Raw genomic sequence first — 21,417 nt, forward strand, 5'->3', positions numbered from 1 at the left:
GGAGCACCCCGATACTCCCATATTACACCCCTCCTGCGTGAGCTGCATTGGCTACCAGTTGCCCTCCGGGTGAGATTTAAGGTGCTGGTACTTACCTTTAAAGCCCTACATGGCTTAGGTCCGGGATACTTGCAGGACCATCTGCTGCCGGGAACAAATTCCCATTGTCCAGTACGCTCACACAGAGAAGGCCTCCTCAGGGTACCGTCAGCTAGGCAATGTCGGCTGGCGACCCCCAGGGGGAGGGCCTTCTCTGTGGGAGCGCCAGCCCTATGGAATCAGCTCCCCCCTGAGCTTCGGATGGCCCAAAACCTCCAATCCTTTCGCCGCGGCCTCAAAACACTCCTGTTCCACCAGGCTGACCTGGACTGACAGGCATTTTAATTAATTTATATTTAGAATTTTTAATTTATTTTTTAATTCTTTAATTTTAATTTATTGCACAGATGATTTCAATTTTATTTTTATCTTGATTTCTGTACTTATTATATCTTTTGTTGTTAGCCGCCCTGAGTCCTTTGGGAGATAGGGCGGGATATAAATCCCATCAATCAATAAATAAATAAATAAATAAATGTTAGGAATAGCTACTTATGATTTTGATAAACATTTTCTAACTTACAAAAAAATAGTTACAAGTTCTCTATAGTTGTTAATGGAGATGACATGTCATTTATAATATATTATTATGACAACCGGAACATATGTTTTCTTTATTGTAGTCTGCTGTTGTAACAGAAAGCCAAACATATAAGAAAAGAGCTGATTTCTTAAGTAACGATGATTATGCGGTATATGTCCGGGAGAATATTCAGGTAAGCATGGGTATGACTATACATATTTCTCTTTCTGAAAGAAATATTATGCATATAGAAAAGAATATAACATGATATTGATGGACAATATCAATTAAGTGAAAAAGGCTATTTATGTTGTTTCCCAGGATATTTCAGTCTGTTGTATTGCGTTTTGTGAAGGTACTGATACCCTCCATCCTCCTACTCCTCTTCCTGCTTTATTTTTAATCAGTAAAGTTAATGGCAGCACAGGCTTTATTTTATTTATTATGGCCATTCTTAAAGGATTTTAGCAGCTAATATTTTAAAATTACAAACAATTAACATAAAACATTTCAGTGGCATCTCTCAATAGAACTGAAAAGATTCCTATATAATAATCTGGAGGGTTAATGCCTACTTATGTAGGCAGCATATAATTATGTAGATGATTGGCCTGTTTCCCAATAAGTTAGCTTCTAGTACTTATGAACATATATAATAGCTTTTTCATAAGTTTTAAAATGTAGGGTGGGAGGGGGCAATATGTGTAACGCCAGATAATGGCTAGATCACGGGTCGGCAACCTGCGGCTCTGGAGCCACATGCGGCTCTTTCAGCCTTCTCCTGGGAGCTCTGTCTGTCTGTCTGTCTGTTTCTCTCTCTCTCTCTCTCTCTCTCTCTCTCTCTCTCTCTGTGTGTGTGTGTGTGTGTGTGTGTGTGTGTGTGTGTGTGCAACTCACGCTGTCCTCCGAGAAGCTGACAAGCTTATTGGGCGGGGCTCCTGCCTTTTCTGCGTCTCCACAGACAGCAGGAGAGCCAGCCTAATAAAAATCTGTGTCAGCTTGTCCGAGAACAGCATGAAGCCAGCTTGCCGGGTGAGCAGAAGATCGGAGAGAGGGGGGGGAAGAGAGAGAGGGAGGGAGAGAGAGAGAGAGAGAGAAGGGAAGCACAAGTGCCTCTCTCTCACACACACACAAAAACAAACTGAGTGGGGGAAGAGGTCTGGCAGACCAAGGGCAGAAAGGGAGGGAGGGAGGGAGGTGGAGAGAGAGAAAGAGAGAGGAAGAGGGTGGGAGGGAGAGAGAGAAGGGAAGCGCAAGTGCCTCTCTCTGTCTCTCTCTCACACACACAAACAAACTGAGTGGCAGAAGAGGACTGGCAGACCAAGGACAGAAAGAGAGGGAGGGAGGGAGGGAGAGAGAGAGAGAAGGGAAGCGAAGCACAAGTGCCTCTCTCTGACACTGTCTCTCTCACACACACAACACACAGAAACACATTGAGTGGGGGGAAGAGGACTGGCAGACCAAGGGCAGAAAGAGAGAGGGACGGAGAGAGAGAGGGAGAAAGGAAGAGAGGTTGAGAGAGGGAGGGAGAGAGAGGGAAGGAGAAAATATGAATATATGTGGTTGTCCTTACTGGACTTTTAGTAAAGAACATTTAATGAAATATTTTGATTTTTTTTTAATTAAGGGGTGAGCAATGGGGATAATTATGCTGTATTTAAAGATGGTAGATAAGCTACTAAAATTGTTTTTACCTGTTGGGATGAAGGAGAAAGGTTTTTTTCCCCCCTCTTTCTCCTGTGCTTTTCTCCCCCCCCCCCCGCAGTTTTTTTCTTTTCTATTTTTCTGTTTGTGGTTTTTATAGTTTGCACTGGCTTTTTATTTCATAAATACAAGCAGGACTCAAATAGACATTTGAGTATTTTATTTGAAAGTAACCTTCCACCCAGCATTTTTTGTGGGAGTTCAAAATGCTTTTGTTGCATGCAGAAATTTAAATTTATTTTCTTTGATTTCATAAATGCAGCACACTATAGTTTTTTTTATACATAGCATAAAGGTATCAATCTATCTTTATTTATTGATTAGCCCTTGGGCCATATCAAGTTACCAGATTCCAAAAACAAAATATCACGAATACCTGACAAAAACAATTCAAATGGAACTGGATAAAATACAATTTAAAATAAAACTGAAACAAAATACAATCTAAATGAAATCAGGGTAAAATACAATGATTTAAGAAACAGGTTAAATACGATTAAAATTATATTACAATGTCACCCCTGCATCTGCCCCAAACAGTCTTAAAACTACTTTTAAAATACGTTGTTAAATCAAATGATCTTTCCTACAATCTACCACACTCTGCTGCACCAACCTTGTTCTTATTTCCATCAACTTTACAGCAAATTTGGCAATCCATTTCACCAACTTTAAATTAGAACCTAACAAACAATGATGCAAGAAGTGCTCTTTTGACATAGGGGTACTGGTATAAAAGATCCTGCCCAACTGGTGTTTCCTCAAATCTGAATACAGGGGACAATCACAAATTACATGGGACATTGTTTCAACTTCCCCCATCCCGCATAAACAGACTCTTTCACTTACAGGAATCCCCCTATACCTGCCCCAAAGCATGTTTGTTTGAAGTTGGTCCAATCTCAATTTGGTAAAAAATCTTCTTAAGATGGGAGATATAGGCAAAGTTAAATATTTTTCTATTTTAAAAATTTGTTTATTAGCCGATAACCAGGGACAAACTTTTACTGCTGTCACTTGTGCAATGTCCGATTGTGCACTTATGTCCTTAAATCTCTGTGCAATCCAAGTTCGAATCTGCCTAAGATAGTACTGCTGCCAGTTTAACGGAATTTGTCTGGAATACTAGCCCTAAATAGGTAAATGACTGAACTTGTTCTATTCTCCTGCCATTTAAAACCCATCTCCTCATCTTTTGTTGCCTGCTAAATATCATTACCTTTGATTTTTCTACATTAATTGTCAAACGATTTTTATACAATATGCTGCCAACCTCCCTAGTGACCTTCGTAGTCCCACCTGTGAGGCCGACAGCAAAATTATATCATCGGCATATAACAGGCAATTTACCTGTCTTGTTCCTATACTAGGTCCATGAAGTGATAAGTCTTCCAGACATTTTGGAAAATCATTTAAATATAAATTTAAAAAGTGTTGGGGCTAAAATACAACCTTGTCTTATGCCCTTCTTAATTGGAATTGCATTTGTTACCGATCCTGTTTTGTTCACTCAAACTCTTACCTGGGTTTCCATATATAACAATCTAATTAAGTATAGCAGTTTCTTTTCTATTCCCATGGCCTCTAATTTATCCCATAAAATAAAATGGAATTAAATAAAATTGATCTATCAATTGTATCAAAGGCTGCCTTCAGGTCTATAAATGCCACGTACAGTGGTTTTTTCCAAAACTTAAACTTTGTTATTAGATGATCCAACACAAAACAATTGTTCTTCAGCTAGAATGTTATTTCTCTTTATCCAGTCTTCTAATTTATGCAGCAAATACTTAGCATAAATTTTTGCTGAAATATCAATTAGACTAATTAACCGGAAATTATCTGGATTATCTCTAGAGCCTTTTTATGTAATGGAACAATTATTGATGTACGTCAACTGGCAAGAATTTGCCCTGTTCTATTAATAAAAGTAAAGAGACCCGCCAGGACCGGCGCCCACCAGGCTATGTCTTCTTTAAATAGCGATGCCGGGAGCGCATCCTGTCCTGGAGCTTTATTTGTCTTCAGGGAAGAAATTAACTGCCTCACCTCTGTGATTGACACTTCTGCCCACTGGGGTAAGGCTTCAAATCCCTGTATCAAGCTCAGAGAGGATATCACTTCATCAGAGCTCTCCACTACTGGTGGAGTGGCCAGATGCCTCTCCCACCTTTCTGCAGTAATATTTGGGTCACTTATTGGTTTTCTATCTTTAATAATTTTTGAGACCCCCAATCAGAAAAGTGTGCCTGTTCTAAGCCAGCCCATAAGTGGTCAATATAAGAGGCCTTTTTCCTCTGCAGTAGCTGCTTATATTTCTGCCTCATGGTAATATACTTCTTCTGTAATTCCATCTTTGGGCACATTAAGTATCTCCTAAGTGATTTCCTAAACTGTTTTTTCCCTTCCTTGCATTCATTATCAAACCATGATGAGTAACTAGAATCAAACTGGCCCATTGACTTAGTAGACATAAAAAAATACTTCAATTTCTGACATATTTCCGCAAAATATACTATAAGCTCTTGTTCACCCGTACTATTTGAACATATATGCACTAGGGCTTCCATACGTGGTGAATTCATAAATTCTGTCACTGCTTTCCCATCAACCCTCTTCCATGTTAGCCTTCTCTCCTGAGCTATTTCCAAGTTGAAGCCTATTTGTTGAATTATTTGGTTCCTTTTCCTTAAGTCTGAAGGGAGTGCCAGGGACATCTCAGTCGGAAGATGATCGCTTTCTGGCCTTGGTAACGTCAAGACCGAAGTGGCCCCTGATACTAAACTGTGAGAAACACAGAAGTAATCAATAGAACTACATGCCTTGGGACCAAAAAAAGTTATGGGGTACCTTCTAACCTCTGAATACTGGCCTACAATTTGAAGGTTACAATTATATTCCATTGTTAGAAATTTTCCCCCATCTTTGTTCTTTTTCCTATCTTGGGAGACCCATGATTGTTGGTTATGTAAATAACCATATGGAATTGTACCATTTTCAACAAAAGGCTCCAACGAAGGACCCACATGGGCATTAAAATCTCCTGCCAAAATTAAAGGTGTTTTTATGAATTTTTTACGTATATATAATATTTTTACTTCTAGTGCCTCCCACAGATCACCCATTGCTGGATTGACATATACATTTATAAATACCATTGACTTCCCTCCATATGCCAAATGGATTGCTTGAAAAAATAAAGGGCCGGCACACGAGCATATCTTGTTTCCCTTCCAACCTAATTCGGCTTTAACCAAAATACACAACCCTCCTGAAGCTCTTCCCTTTATGGCTACCCTCTTTGCTGGCAACTGCCAAATATTAAACCCAGGGAGCTCAATTGGAGCGTCATCACCACTAACCCAGGTCTCCTGCAAGGCAATTACATGATACCTGTTTAAAAATTTAATAACAATCATCTGTGCACCAACTCCCTCTCCATCCTGCCACATTCCAAGAGAGGAAGTGTACTCTTGAAGAAAGTGAGTGCTCGCTATTTCCTAGTCAGGCTCCTTGAATAATCTCTTCTGCCCGTCCTTCCCCATTTACACTCACACACCCATTTAATTGCCCGTGCTCCATAAAAGTCTGTTTAGGCATCATTTCTCTGCCTGTTACTTTTAGACTTGCAGATCCATAAGTTCTATTAATCTCTGCCTCAACAATAAATGATTTTACTTGAGGCTCCGCGCTTACGTTGTTTCTTGGTATCATTTGTGCCACTGAGGAGGACTGGGAGATTCCTTCCTGGATACCTTCCATCTCCGGTGTTCATCCCACAGCACTTTGCACTGTCAGGTCAGCTGTCTCTGGCACTTTCTGCTGTATAGACGCAGATGTCCGGTTTCCTGAGCTTGTAAACTGCTGACTCTCCGGAACTGCATCATAACTTAATGGGGACAGAACTATTGGCACCAAAGGGGTGGCAGAGGAAATGGTCTGCTTCAGCAGATTCCTCGTCTCTCTTAGTTTTTTAAGTACTTCTTGCTGCTCCGTTAATGAAAGTAAAGAAAAAGTTTCTAAGCAGGCAGAATCAAATATCTCATCTTGCGTTAAGCCAATTGAAGTTTCACAGTTGCTGGAACCAAAGCCTCAGCCAACATTTCCTTTGTGATGCTAGATCTCCTCCCTGTTTCAGTTAACTTATTTTCCCCATTTCGTTTACTTTTCAAGTCAACTGATCCATGCACTGCACCACTCTCCCTAGGGGCTCTCTGGATCAATGGGCTGACTTCACTACTAGAAAAAACTCGGGTTGGTAGAATTTGGTAAAAAGCCAGGAATCCTCTCATTCGCGTGAGCAGACTTGGAAAGAGCTGTTGTTTGAATTTAAGAAGGATTCTGGAATAATTATTGCATTGTGGAAGATATTCATATCCTACCAGATCTATTGCCCCCTTGTCACTCTGAGTACGCTGTGACAAAGAGGTCACTATCTGTCTTTTTGAAGTCCATCTACTCGCATTTATCTCAGAATTATATATGTTCAATAAAATCTGCTCCTTCAACAATCGCCTTTCCCCCCCACACATCTGTGCTGTGGGATTTCAGGCCCATCCAGCTCACCATCTTTTTCTCCGCCATTACAGCCAATATGTTGTCTGCTTACTCCTTCCCTTGTTCGCACCATTGATGGTGTCTGACCAGGTTGTTCTGTCTGGCAACCAGCCAAAATTACCTGCGGCTTTTCCATCTGTACCACAGCAATAAGATTGATCACAGAGTCCAACTTTAAATGCACCTCTGCAAACTGGTCAAAAATGGCCCAAACTGTCTGAGAAGTGAGCATGCTGTGCCAGTTGATGAAATCCTTTATGCTATCACTTAGCTGGTTTTCAAGCCCTAAAGCTGATCCATTTTGATTGTCAAACTCCAACTCTAATCCCTTATCCTTATCCTGGCTTGGAACTGACTCACTTAAAACTGCTGAGTCATTTGTCATCCAATTACATGGAGGGATTAGTGAGCCTCTTAACTGACTTCTTAACTGGCTCTCTTCGGCCTGCACCTGCAGATCCCACTCCAGGGAAGAATCTCCAAACAATGCCAAAGCTTCACATCTGTCCGGCAGGAGAAAGGGGGAGGATGCATGACTTACTGTAGATGGTATAGGCTGACAGAATCCATCAATTTTCTGTTGTTTTTGTGGGTTGTTTCTATCTTCCTTACTATTTGGTGAACACTGTGCTGTCTTTCTTTTCTTCCCCTTGGGAGAGGCCATTATTACCCTCAAGAAACAAATGAATAAAAATAGATAAGGAGGTGTTCTGTAATATTGTCTTTGCTGCTTTGGCCTACTGGCTCCTTCCAAGATTCCTTAAAAAGATTTTCCATGAAAATCCCAGGTTCAGTTCATTGCCTTAAAACTAGGTTAAAAATGGGTTAAAAAGGTTTAAAAAGGTTAAATAGATTAAAAAGGTTTTAAAAAGTTTAAAAAGGTTAAAATAGATTAAAAAGGGGTAAGTTAAAAATACAATGTTAATAGAGATTAAAAAAATAAAAATAAAAATAAAGTAAAATAAAATAAAGCTTTTACTTCTGGAGGAGCTCTTTACAGCCTTTGCTGCCTGTCCACCATCTTGGCTCCTCCTCGACCAATGACCTAGGTCCTAGCATAAAGGTAAAAAAAAAACAGTATATGCAGTGTTCTTCATTTTAGATGTCAAAAGGGTTTTGGGGCTCCCAGTGTCTTCCGTGGGAAACGGGTCCAAGTGGCTCTTTGAGTGTTTTAGGTTGCCTACCCCTGGGCTAGACTGTAGGTCCATCCCTCTGGCTATGTTGCTTATAATTCATGGGGAGATAGAATTAAATGGCAGTGTCTTTAGTGTCTTTAGTTTGCATCTAACATAAGGACTGGCAACATTAGCTGCTTCAGAATCCTCTACTGGTAAAGTTTTAATATGTTGTAATATATATACATATACAAAATAATATGTGGCACTACCTAGGTGATTTTTTTTCAAGGTATGGAAACTAAACAAGGTTGGAGAGGTGGGGGAGAGAGAGAGAGCTCTTTTTTTTGAGCACATATTGATATTGTTCTGGAGAAGTAATTGCGTTTTATAGATCATGCTATTTTGAATTGTGTACCAGTGATTTAGAAATTAACAAGAGGAAAAAATATGCACTTCGATTAAAAAAATGATGCTGGAGGAATGCCTATTGTTGGACTATTATATAGTAGTCAGTTTTTGCTATATTTGCTCTTAAGAATCCCAACTGGAAGACTGTTTAGAAATTTGGCCCATAAATGCTTAATTTTTGTCTTGAACTAGGAAAGAAGTAGCTAGAAAACAAATACTTTAAATAAATAAAATAAAATTATTTTTTCTTAAAAATAAACTGATTGCAGTGGTAAGAAATCTGTATATGATAAAAGGATATGTAGCACTAGGTTTGTTTAATATTTAAGAGATTTTTTGAAGTTCTTTTTACTGTTTCCCTTAAAATAAAGATCTGTGCAGAATGATGTTAGGATTTCATATTTAGAGCTAAAAAGAATTTTTTTCTCCCCAAATTGTTATAAAGTATTTTTTTAGCTATAATTTTTTTCCTAGTAGTTTCTCCTGTTACAATTTCCCTTATTGTATACAATATTACTTGAATGATTGAATATTCAAATGCTACTGTGGTCTTTTCACTTATTTATTGTCATCTTAGGTGGGGATGATGGTTCGATGTTGCAGAACCTATGAGGAGGTTTGTGAGGGAGATGTGGGTAAAGTTATAAAATTGGATCGTGATGGTTTGCATGATCTCAACGTGCAATGTGACTGGCAACAAAAAGGTGGCACTTATTGGGTCAGATATATCCATGTTGAACTGATAGGTGAGTTGAAGACATAAAGTATTATTATATGAGATCAAATTTAGAATTCAAACCAATTGATATCATTGATCTTAATACTTTATAGGATTCCCACCACAAAGTTCTCCATCACACATAAAGATTGGTGACAAAGTTCGTGTAAAAACTTCTGTAATGACACCCAAATACAAATGGGGATCTGTTACCCACAGAAGTGTGGGTGTAGTAAAAGGTAATTTGTATTTTTTTAAAAAAAATATATAGATGTAATAATTACAGATGTTGTCTCGGTACAGTGGTTGTGCTGCTGCAAAATAATATTCAACTTTGTTCAGAGCTTGAACTTCCTCTTGTTATTTTTTCTAATAGTTTGTTGAAGAATGTCTGTGCTAGTGGAAAACACTTCTCGTGGGTGGGGATAAGTGCTTTTTGCCACTTCCTTATTCTGCAGTTATTTGTGACGTGTTATGTTGCTGGGCTAATGAAAAAAGAGGAGGCTTAAAAAAATGCCTGCTTAAATTGATCCTGAGAGCAGAATTGCTTGTGTAAAAAGAATAGGAGAATGAGATTTTTATAAATCAATATTTTGACATTTCTTTTTTAAAACAACTTTTATAAAACTTTCAAAGTTTTATAAAAAACATAAAAAATAAAACAAGCTAATAAAGGATAAAAATAAAAGAAGAAAGAAAAAAGTGCATAAAGAACAAAAAGAAATAGAAGATACTCCTGATTTACTTCGCAGCAAATATAACTACAATTCCAAAATAATCTATTACTCTATGATTATAAAAGAAAGTTCACTCTTTTCTATTACTCAGGTTTTTTTTCTAATTATGAAAACCACAAATCATAAGTGCATTTTTTATTGTTTTATGCAAAAAGCCAATAAGTGGTTTCCAGTCATCCATAAAAGTAGATATTTTTTCTTGAATATAAGGGGTTAATTTAGCCATCTCCACAAGTTCTATCATCCTTGCCAACCATTCTTCTATTGTGCTGAACCTTTCCACTTTGAGGCATGTAATAGGTTTGCTGCAGAGTATTATGGCTTATATCAGGGAACAATTGCAAAAAATTACAGTAGCAGTGCTTTATATTATTATTGTGATTGGAATGATCCATTACCTGATCTTTATGTTGAATAATGTAAAGAAATATGCTTCTTTGATCTCCTGTTGATGTTTCACTGACATTTTTGATATCAATTGTTATAAAATTTGGTCAAATAAATTGCTATCCATGAGTGATAAATATTGTTTTAGAATTATTAAAAATAGCACTATTGATATTCCATTTATTCAAAAATTTCATATGGATAATTGGAATTAATTAATTCCTTTATTCACAACTGGAAAAGTAGTAGTTTTAAGGCACTATAATATTAACATTCCATATATTACAGGAAGTGTACAAGTATCATTTATCAGTACAAAGTATCTGAAAATGCGGTACTAAATACATGTTTATCTCTGACTCTTACTTTGTGTATATTTTTACATTGTTGATTTTACTAGTTGCTCTGAATCACCTAAGATCACTGTATTTAAATTCTTAAAATAAATGAATAACACTTAAATATTTTCTTGCCAAAGCTTTTAGTGCCAATGGTAAAGATGTTATTGTTGACTTCCCTCAACAATCTCATTGGACTGGATTATTGTCAGAAATGGAACTGGTTCCCAGTATTCACCCAGGAGTTACGTAAGTTTTTCCATTTTTCTTTGGCAGGTTTTATTTTTTTGCATCTTTCCTTTCTATTCCTGCAATGTATCATATTGTCTGAATTCCACAAGATGGCAGCAGCTAAAACCTGAAACAGTAGAAATTTCTTAACCTTTTAGAGCAGGCATGTCAAACTGCCGGATGCATCACGCCGAAACCGTGCCCACCCCATTGCCGGCAATGGGAAAAATTCATGATATGCCATATGACGTCACGAGTTTGACATGCCTGCTCTAGAGCAGGGGTGTCAAACTGCTGGCCCACGGGCCGGTTGCATCATGCGGAGGCCGCACCCACCTCAGCTCCAGCAATGTGAAAAAAGTCACGCTACATCACGTGGCAGGGCGAGTTTGACACCTGTGCTCTAGAGAATAAAAAAATATGCAAGTTGGTAAATTGAGCATTATGTAGTCATTTTTTGTCATCGTTCAGGTGTGATGGCTGTCAGATGTTCCCAATTAATGGACCTAGATTTAAATGCAGAAACTGCGATGATTTTGATTTCTGTGAAACCTGCTTCAAAAGTAGAAAACATAATACAAGGCACACTTTCGGCAGAATAAATGAACCAGGTATATTTAAATAAACCAAGTATATTTTCATTATCATTTCATGAAATGATTCACTTATGTTCTTGAAAACAATTGTGTATTTTTTGAATTCCTAGTTTTATAATGCACAAGGTAAGTTACATTGTAACTTCATACTAACCAATTTTTGGCTGCTTAAAATTATGCACAAAACTATGCAGTGAGGGGTATGTATAACTAGTTAGATGAATACAGTTTCCTTACTTTTAGGATTTGTACTGTACTGCATTGGTACTGTTGAATTAATATAGCTATCTTCCAACTTTCAACACCAGGCCAATCTCCAGTATTTTGTGGTCGTTCTGGAAAGCAGCTAAAAAGGCATCATAGTAGCCAGCGAGGCATGCTACTTGATGATTGGTCCAGAATTGTTAAAAATTTGAATGTGTCATCTTCTGTGAATCAAGCTTCTCGTTTGATTGATGGAAGTGAACAGTGTTGGCAGTCCTCTGGCTCTCAAGGAAAGGTAAGTTTAAAAAGAAAAGTGTTGTAAATATATGCTGTGTTTGTATCAATCAATAATATTTACTCGGTCAATAACAAGCATTTTGTTCTTTTGTTAAAAGAACAAAAACAGAATAAAGTAAATAAATGCAATGATGTGCTAACAATTAGCAGAATAAATCACAACGTAACATTCACTTCTCTATTATGCTAGTATAATTCCCCATAATTCAAAAAGTAGTAGATATTATTTTTGTCTTTCAGTAAATGTAGTTTTTAAACTCAGATATAATTGCTGTTCATAATATGTCTTCAAAGGATTTGAATTAATCAAATACAACATTTTCTAGCACTGGATACGCTTGGAAATTTTTACTGATGTCCTGGTACACAGATTGAAGATGATAGTGGATCCTGCAGACAGCAGTTACATGCCTTCTTTAGTTGTGGTCTCAGGTATGGCATTACCGTTATTGAGTTTGGAAAGAAAAAAATCAACCACCTTTTGACTTTTCGTAGCTTTGTAACACTAAAAAACCTCTGCAGTACATAAATAGTTCAGTATGGCTTTGTTTAATTTTTCTATAGGTGGAAGTTCCTTAAATAACCTCATAGAATTGAAGACTATCAATATTAATCCTACAGATACAACAGTTCCACTTCTTGGTGATTGCACAGAAGTAGGTATCTACTGATTATCAAGAAATGCAAATATTTTATTTATGGAAGATAATATCCTTTAAAGAAATACTAATACCTTTTGGGTTTGGTGTTGTTTCTCGTACTCAACAACTCTTTAATTTTACTTTTTGTTTCAGTCAGTTTTTTACAATATGGATTTTTGGTCTATTTTGGGGGGGGGCTGTTTAAGGACTTTACTACATTTTTCACATTAGGAGACTTCTGTATTAGTTGTAATTCATGGCTGGTGGTAATAAACATTCTCAACAAGTTCCTGGTAGTGTATACCATAAATCATATTATCAGGTACAAAATAAAAAGTTATAAGGCACATAGTTTAAAATACTCAAACTATAATAATATAAACATCTCCTCATAATAGAGCAAATTATTAAAAACTATTCTGTTTTCCTCCCCATCATATATAACAAGAGGGAGGATGTCAAACAGATTTCTGGTAGAATGGGTCACAACTAAAGAACACTGAATTTCAACCACTTCTCCTCAAATCTCTCCCTGCAGTGAACCCTCCATATTCTCACAAGTTATTTGTACTATTCTGTCTGAAGCAGACTGTTTTGCAGGTTCATGGATGCCAGCCAGATAGAGTTTTATAGGTCAAAGTCAGGAGTTTGAATGATCCCTGGAAGCCAATTGATAGTCACTGGTATTATATGTAAGAAACAGCTCTCACCCACTGATAAGAGGATTTTTGCCTTTTGCATTAACTGCAATTTTTCATTACTTCAAAGACAGTATCTAGAACACTTTGCAGTGATCTGTATGGAAGGAGACAAAGCCATGAATTGCTGTTTGAGCTTCTTTTTGTAGGAAAGCTTATGTATGCCACACTAGGTAAAGCTAGGCTTAGATTATTGCAGCCACTGCCTCCATTTGATTACCTATCAGGTAGGTATATGTAATGGTATGTGGGAATGGCCTTGGGACACAAGAAAGACCTGCAACCAGGGTAATGTTCTTTCAAACTTGCAAGATTTTGTTAATGTAACCTCCAGTAAAGTAGGATTAATTCAGGTAGTCATGCTTTCTATCTGGACTACCAGTGATGGGATTCAGCCGGTTCACACTGGTTTGGCAGAACCAATACCTAATTTTTTTTGTTGAGTTCAGCAAACCAGTTATGATAAATCTGTGTTTTCCGGAACATGTCTGGTTTTCGTTCAACTTCTTTTCAGGCAGGGGAAAAAAAAACCTCCCTAAAGTCCAAGAGAGGAGCGACAGAAACTAAACGGAGACACGGTGCCTTCGATCATGTCACTCAGGCGAATAGTAGGTGGTATTTCTCAGAGGTAATCTCAGGAATAGACACTTCATCTCTCTAGTTTTCTGATTGGTGCATATGGGTAAAAGGGGCGAGGCCACTAAGTATTAGCTGGGGTTGCGGTTCTTATAATCTAGTTTTGTGTACCTCTTTTATTGTTCTTATTTAAGTATTAAATGCATGAAATAATAAACTACCTTTCGTTTTGTTATACTTTAAATGGTCATTAGGACAGAGAATCAGTTGTTAAATTATTTGAATCCCACCACTATGGATTACCTTGCAAAGTTTTATTTATTTATTTATTTTATTTTATTTTATTTATTTTATTTTAATTCCATTTATATCCCGCCCTTCTCCGAAGACTCAGGGCGGCTTACAAGCTTAGCAGTAGCCTTCATTCTATGTATATGCCTGCTTATTAGGGCTTTCACACACACCCTAAGCGGCATTATTACAAAGTTGACATTTATCTTGCAAGTTTGAAAGTACCGGTATATTTCTCTCCCATTGCTTCTACAGCGCAAGAAACTAGGGAGGGTCCCTTCTGAAACATTTGCCACGGCCACATTCCTGCTGCTGTCATATAAAATCTGCCTTTTATCTGACTCTTTCTCTGGTTATAGCTCTTCCTCATGTCTCACAGGGTCATTCTCATATACCATTATTATATGAGAGTATATCCCATAATAGAAAATAATCATTAGATTTGTTGGTGTGTTATCACTTATTTTCTATGTTGTCATTTGATTTTACCAAATTTGTTCATGTCAGTAGCTAAAGGCTAAAGCATTTGTCCATTGTTTCTAATTCTGTGTCTTTTGTCTTAGTTAAGTTGGGAAGGGATGTGAAAGATGCTTATGCTAGCAAAACAGTTTTGTTGAATAGATGAAACGAGTCTTAAATCCTTTTTCTTAATGATGTTGAACACTTTAAATACCCAAACAATGTAAACGTGAAAATATAACACTTGTTTCCAAGTATCACAGATATATTGAGGTGGCTATTAAGCAGTGCAGGAGTTCTGGTATTGATTGTAAGATACATGGCCTGAGTATACTAGGACGTATCCGAGCAGAGGATGAAGACTTAGCTGCAGTTCCCTTCCTTGCTTCTGATAACGAAGAAGAAGAAGATGATAAAGCAAATACTGGGAGGTATGGAATATTAAAACAATTCATATTTTATAAACATTTTTGTAATTATGCTACATATTTTATAATATCTAATCTTACTGTGTGATTAACATTAGCAGACCCTGCATTTGGAATATTTAGGTCAAACCTTTTAATTTAATTTTATTAACAAATTATGGCAACTGAGTAATACTCTTAAGCATCTTATAGCCCATTTTTAGTATACTTTACAGTACAGTTGAATAGTGTAATAAAATAAAACAATAATTTTAATGAGGAAGGGCTTGTAAATATGCAGAAAGGGGTATGAAATAGACTGGAAATACTCTACATACAGTTATCTTTATTTTAAGGATTCTGCAAAAAGAATGAAGGCTATTTTATCTGTTTTATAATATTTCTAGCCCACCTCAATTGAGATAGATGCTGGATACATTACAACAAAATCAAGACATAAACAAAAGATTAAAATTGAGTACAAGTAATAAGTATCATCAATAAAATCTAATACCATTCAGTTAAACTAATCTAAGTGCAAGTAGAGTCGAGCCTGTTAGTACCTCTTTCAGAAGGGGAAAATTGCCACAGTCCTTTTTTGATGTCCAGTGTAGATATTGTGATTTCCATCTACTATTAAAGCAGAAATTGAAAGTTGGGAATCCAGGAAAAATCTGAAACAAGGAACGAATACTTATACAAACATAGACTCACCACAGGAGATATTTCTATGAGGTCCTAATGTCTGTTGACAACAATCAACAACCTCTTTGCAGAACTTAATCCAAGCTTGTTTTTCCCCCCTCTGTCCCCCCCAAACATACATACAACTTTCAAACACTGGTTCACAATATTAGTTTGGCAATATTGTAGAAGTCGTATCCCAAATCTGAAGATTTTATAGAGAGTGGATAGGGAAAAACAGACTCAGACTTAACTCAAACAAGATAGTGGGGCTGTTAATTCTGAGGCAAACTAATTTCAGGATTGTATTTTTGACTCTTATGGGATTTTGCTTCCCACAGTAAGAGCATACTCATAATCTGGGACTGAAATAAGAGATGGAGAATATGGCCAAAAGAGTTTTTGAACAACTTTAACTGATAGTTGCAGTTTTACCTGTTATAGTATGAACTGAAGACAGTCATTGATACTTTGGCATCTCTCGGTTAGAATTCAATGTACCCGAGTGTTAAGGCTATCAAGAAAACTGGTCCAAAATGCATGGTGTATGTGCTTAGCAGTTGGACTTAATACTGTTATGTCACATCTTTGCTGCAGCTGGTACCAACAGGTTTCCAAGTGTTGGTAACTGCCTCTAAAGCCCTATATAGCTCAGAGACTTGGTATCTTAGAGCAGGGCTTTTCAACCAGTGGTACGGGTACCACCTGTGGTACATTGGCACCTGGCAGGTGGTACACGACCATCCTAGAAAAGTGGTAGCGGGGGAAGGGAATGAGCTGAACTGGTGGCAGCACCGCACAAGCCTGAACAAGAGATGGCTGGAGCTGCAGGGCTGTCAGGACTCAGTGGAAGCACCAGGATCAGCACCAAGCTCCAGCTGGAGCTCGGCGCTGATCCTGGTGCTTCTGCTGAGCCCTGAAGAAGCACCAATGAGCTGCAAAGCAGCACTGATCCTGGTGCTTCTGCTGAGCCCAGAAGAAGCGCTGATCAGCTGGAATGTTGCAGCATCTCCAGGGTCTTGTGATTTACATTCAGATGCTTGGCAACTGATTCATATTTATGATGGTCACAGTGTCCCAGGGTCAAGTGAAGTGACCAAAACCTGCTGTAACCACCCAGCAAAGGGGGGGGAGAATAAAAAGCCAAACACCCCTCCCCCCACATACACACCCCTGCTGCAAATCCTCAACAGAAATGCTCACAACAGTGAACCTCAGACAGGAGGAAGAGCGCCGCCGGGCAGGCAGGCAGGTGTTTTGCTTGGCTGTGGCTTGGGGGGCACTTTTTTCAGTGCCATTGTAACTTCAAACAGTCACTAAGCAAACTGTTGTAAGTCGAGGACTACCTGTACTTCATCACTTTTTTCCTTTTTTTGTGATCAAGTTTTTGACACCTTTCTAGGTGACTGGTGGTACTTGGATATTGCCATATCCTAAAAGTGGTACAATGAGTGAAAATGTTGAAAAGCCCTGTCTTAGAGACTGTCTTCACCTACAGTTTCTGCCCACCCCTGAATATCAAGAAAATGCCTGCTGAGAGCTCCCACTTATCAACAAGTAAAGAATAAGGGGAAAGCATTCTCTATAGCAAACCCCACCGCCTACATCAGCTTCTTCCCTGAAGTGTGCACCGCCGCACCTTAGGGACTTTGCAAAAGATAGTGAAAACATAGCTACAAGACTCCTGGAGTCTGGCTGGTTTCAGGTGGTTGGATATATTTTAGAAATAATATTTTTTCACCAAGCACAAAATTAAAAGAACAATTGTACATTCTCAGAGTTCTAATGGCTTTAGTAATCCCCAAACATTTAATCATATTGTAGTTGAGATTCTAGCTATCCTAACTTGAAAAACAGGTTGTAATGGAGTTGTTGTTACAAATAAAATGCTGGAAAATGTTACAGTATTGGAGTTGGTGTTTTGTATGTGTGTGTGTGTCTGTCTTTGGTGGGACCAATCTTTTTTCTGTAAAATTACATGTTTAATATGAATAATTGAATCATGTTATATAACATAAGTACATATGAAAGACTAGTGTTGATTAACATATCAAAGAGAGATTCTTGTGATCTTTTTTCCTTTCTGTTTTTTAAACAAAATTTCCAATCTAATATATTGTGTGCATTCTTAGTCTTAGTAGAAAGAAGACCTCAGGCCTGGAATCTGCAGCTTCAATTAGGACGAAAGTCTTTGTCTGGGGCTTAAATGATAAAGATCAACTGGGAGGATTGAAAGGTTCTAAGGTTTGGATCTTTAAAAATTATAGTGTATAGAAATTAACAGTGTGTTCCCTTATCACTTCGCTGTGATAAGCAAAGACATGAAGGAACCTGTAAGGATGGTGAGTAGGACAGTAGTAGATAGTTGCCCAAGTAGACTGTATACCGGATGTATCAAACTTGCGATGTCACGTGACATTGCACAATGTATCAGAGCCTTTTCATCATTGCCAGCAGTGGGGTGGGCGTGGCTTCCAGATGATGCGTCAGGCCTGTGGGCTGGCAGTTTGACACCCCTGCTGTATATGGTTTGGACTTCTTGCACTGGTTGCTTATTACATCAAATTTTGCATTTCTGTTACAGTCTCAGATGTAGGTGAACAAAACTGGCTGTATTGAGGATTCTGGCTTAGAAAATAACATGAGATCTGGAACAGACCTATGTTGATGTCTATTGACTTTTGTGATTTACAACTCAAAAGAATCTAATAAGAGCATTTTTACTGGCATTTGATTTGAAATGGAGGATGTAATATATCTGTGTACGTTGCAGAGTGGTTTTAATGGTCAGAATATCATTCAAAATACATTAGGCAAAAAGATTCGGAAAGGTAGATAACCCTGCTCCCAAATATCATCATCCTTTCAAAGGAAAGTAAAAATGGATGAAACAGTGTTAATAGATAGCAGAGCATACTGTTTGTAAGATGAATAGGGAATAATTAGACCATAGTGATGAATATCCAAAAAGAATACTGAAGGACTTCAGTATAATTGATGAAATGTATTTTTCAAAATCATTATTTCTCAAAAAAGTACCTAGGAATATACAGACTTAAATAAAAACCTTATTTCAAACATCTAAAATAGCCAGCTATATATTGAATGTGAAAAGCAATAAATCAGTCTGCTTTAGTAGTGAATTTTCCTGTTTATTTACATTTTACAGATCAAAGTGCCTTCCTTTTCTGAAACCCTGTCTGCTTTGAATGTGGTGCAAGTAGCTGGTGGTTCTAAAAGTCTTTTTGCTGGTAGGAAAGCTTTTTACTATGCACTTTGAAAGTTACATCAGATATAATTGCAAACGACACCTTTTACTTGTGCCAATTTCATGATCATGGAACCAAAATTACCTTTATGTTTTAGTGACTGTGGAAGGTAAAGTGTACGCTTGCGGAGAGGCCACAAATGGAAGGCTTGGATTAGGCCTCTCAAGTGGAACAGTTCCTATTCCCCGACAGATTACTGCTCTCAGTAACTATGTAGTCAAGAAAGTAGCTGTTCACTCAGGTACTAATACATTTTTCTATGTTTGACAATACATTAATGAAAAGGAACTATCTTTGCAATGCTTTGGAAGATACAGATGCACAAAAATCAGGCTGGTTTTTTCCCTCTTCTACTCAGCACAAGGAAGTATGTACACAAAAGAGACATGAAGGTCTTAGAAACAGATTCTTCTTGGAATGATTTCTTCTGGTATAGAAAACAAGTGATTTGAAACAGATTTGTAGTCTGAAAATACACAAAAAACAAGAAGCTCACCATATAGATAGAAAGGTGTTTTCTTGTACTCAAAGTGGTTGAAAATACTTAAAATTTATTGACATTTAGTATAAAATAGGTGGCTATTGCAAATCATTTGAAAAGGGACATGAATTTGGGAATGGACTTAACTATGAAGATAAAGCTCATCCTTTCTTGCTTAATATGATACTCAGGCTGGCATATTGAGTTAATAAGGTCTCAAGAGGGAGCCCTAGGAATTTTTTTTGTTTCAGTAGTTGAAGGACTGATACCATTTGGAGAAAGGGAACTTTTGATAAAATTATGTGCAAAATGTATAAAAACAGTACATGTTTTTGTTTTTTCCTTGAAACAATTAAAAAAACCTTTTTCTCAGGGTTATGGTTTAAGTTCAGCTGAGAATTGCAAAGGGTTTTCAAGTTTATTTTCTTCATGAGTGAAGGCAAATATATGTGTCCCAGGATAGTGCTGCAGGATCCCATCTGGATTGGTCACCAGGACCAGACCAGAAGTTTTGTCTTCTGAGCCTTTGGACTTGTACTGGAGTCCATCTTCAGGGAACTTCTTTCTAGCTGAGTGTGTGCTGTTTTGTGTGTGGTATTTATATGGTGCCTGTTGTATGTGGCTTTTTAGATGCTGATTGGGGTTTGTTGATGGCTGGCTTTTAAGTCGTTGCTAGTCATTTGCTTGTGCAGCCTAGTCCTCGCCTTTTGAGTTCTTGATAGGCTAGTGGTAAATCAGCACTCCTGTACGCAATGTAATTCTCATTCACTTTCAATCTGACTGTACTAATTAGTCTTCTTCATGTGCCATATCCATTATCGGATGTTGGCGATCATGTTGGCGATCCTGTTCTTATCAACAGCCGCACAAAAAAGTGTTGCTGAGTTTTGTCCAAACCAGTCCCTATACTATACTAATTGAGTCAAATAAATTTTAATATTAGCAAACTTGAAGATGTGTCATAAGATCTTTGTCATAAATGAGCATATAGCAAAATTAATATTATTGACAAATTGATTAAAATACATTTTATTTGTGTTTTATTTTCTTCCTCTAATGCTATTTTCCCCCTTTCTTGTACATTTTGTCATTCTAGGTGGTCGCCATGCTATGGCTTTAACTGTTGATGGCAAGGTATTTTCCTGGGGAGAGGGAGATGATGGAAAACTTGGACATTTCAGTAGAATGTAAGGACACTTATTTTTGCATTTGTATTGCTGGGGTTTTGTTATGCCTAATTCAATAGCTTGTGAAGAGTGTTCCAAATAATCAGAAAGCAGTAAGAACTATAAAGTTGATCTGAAATGGTTTTGTTTAATGTAGAGGTAGTATTAATAATATTTTAATAAGAGTTGCTTACCATAGTGATAATCCTTAATTGTAATTCTTTAGGAGTAGAATTTGGTATTTTTACATACATTTTACCAAACATTAATTAAAAAAAATAAAAATGATAAAAAAACCAGTGATCAGTACACTGGAATATTCATCTTTCTATTGTTAATATGTACTTTCACTAAATAAACTGATTAAGCCACAAATAATAATTGGGTGATTCTCCTATATTTTTAGGAACTGTGATAAACCAAGGCTGATAGAAGCACTGAAAACAAAACGTATTCGAGATATTGCCTGTGGCAGTTCCCATAGTGCTGCTATTACTTCAAGCGGAGAATTATATACATGGGGGCTTGGTGAATATGGTCGACTAGGACATGGGGACAACACTACGCAACTTAAACCAAAGATGGTAAACCATGTTTAAACTTACCTGTCTTAGGACATTTTGAAATAAAATAAAAATATCAAATTGCTGCCATTCAAAAGCTAGTGAAGAAGCAAATTAAGTCTCTGTGGAAGCTTTCTTTGATCTTTACTTGGATCAGGAGATTTCAAGAGAGTTTGTGTCTGTTATAGAAGGTAGTTGCTAGGGTTGTTCCTACTGTATGTTACAAACTGCAGCTTCCCTTTTCTTGGTAACTTCCTAGTACTGG

General features: G+C 37.4%; 1 protein-coding gene across 1 annotated transcript in view; it reads left to right on the plus strand.

The window, feature by feature from the left end:
• Window positions 1-21,417, plus strand: part of HERC2 (HECT and RLD domain containing E3 ubiquitin protein ligase 2) — a 166,135-nt gene that overhangs the window by 104,716 nt on the left and 40,002 nt on the right. Inside the window, exons 48-61 of the mRNA XM_083361535.1 lie at window positions 723-815; window positions 8,987-9,155; window positions 9,241-9,366; window positions 10,730-10,838; window positions 11,292-11,431; window positions 11,725-11,915; window positions 12,244-12,349; window positions 12,482-12,573; window positions 14,838-15,013; window positions 17,806-17,917; window positions 18,843-18,924; window positions 19,040-19,183; window positions 20,520-20,610; window positions 20,996-21,173. Of these exons, the coding sequence (XP_083217661.1) occupies window positions 723-815; window positions 8,987-9,155; window positions 9,241-9,366; window positions 10,730-10,838; window positions 11,292-11,431; window positions 11,725-11,915; window positions 12,244-12,349; window positions 12,482-12,573; window positions 14,838-15,013; window positions 17,806-17,917; window positions 18,843-18,924; window positions 19,040-19,183; window positions 20,520-20,610; window positions 20,996-21,173 (1,809 nt within the window). The remainder of the gene's footprint in view (window positions 1-722; window positions 816-8,986; window positions 9,156-9,240; window positions 9,367-10,729; window positions 10,839-11,291; window positions 11,432-11,724; window positions 11,916-12,243; window positions 12,350-12,481; window positions 12,574-14,837; window positions 15,014-17,805; window positions 17,918-18,842; window positions 18,925-19,039; window positions 19,184-20,519; window positions 20,611-20,995; window positions 21,174-21,417) is intronic.

The sequence above is a fragment of the Vipera ursinii genome (genome assembly GCF_947247035.1).
Source record: "Vipera ursinii genome assembly, chromosome: 4".
NCBI classification, from domain to species: domain Eukaryota; kingdom Metazoa; phylum Chordata; class Lepidosauria; order Squamata; family Viperidae; genus Vipera; species Vipera ursinii.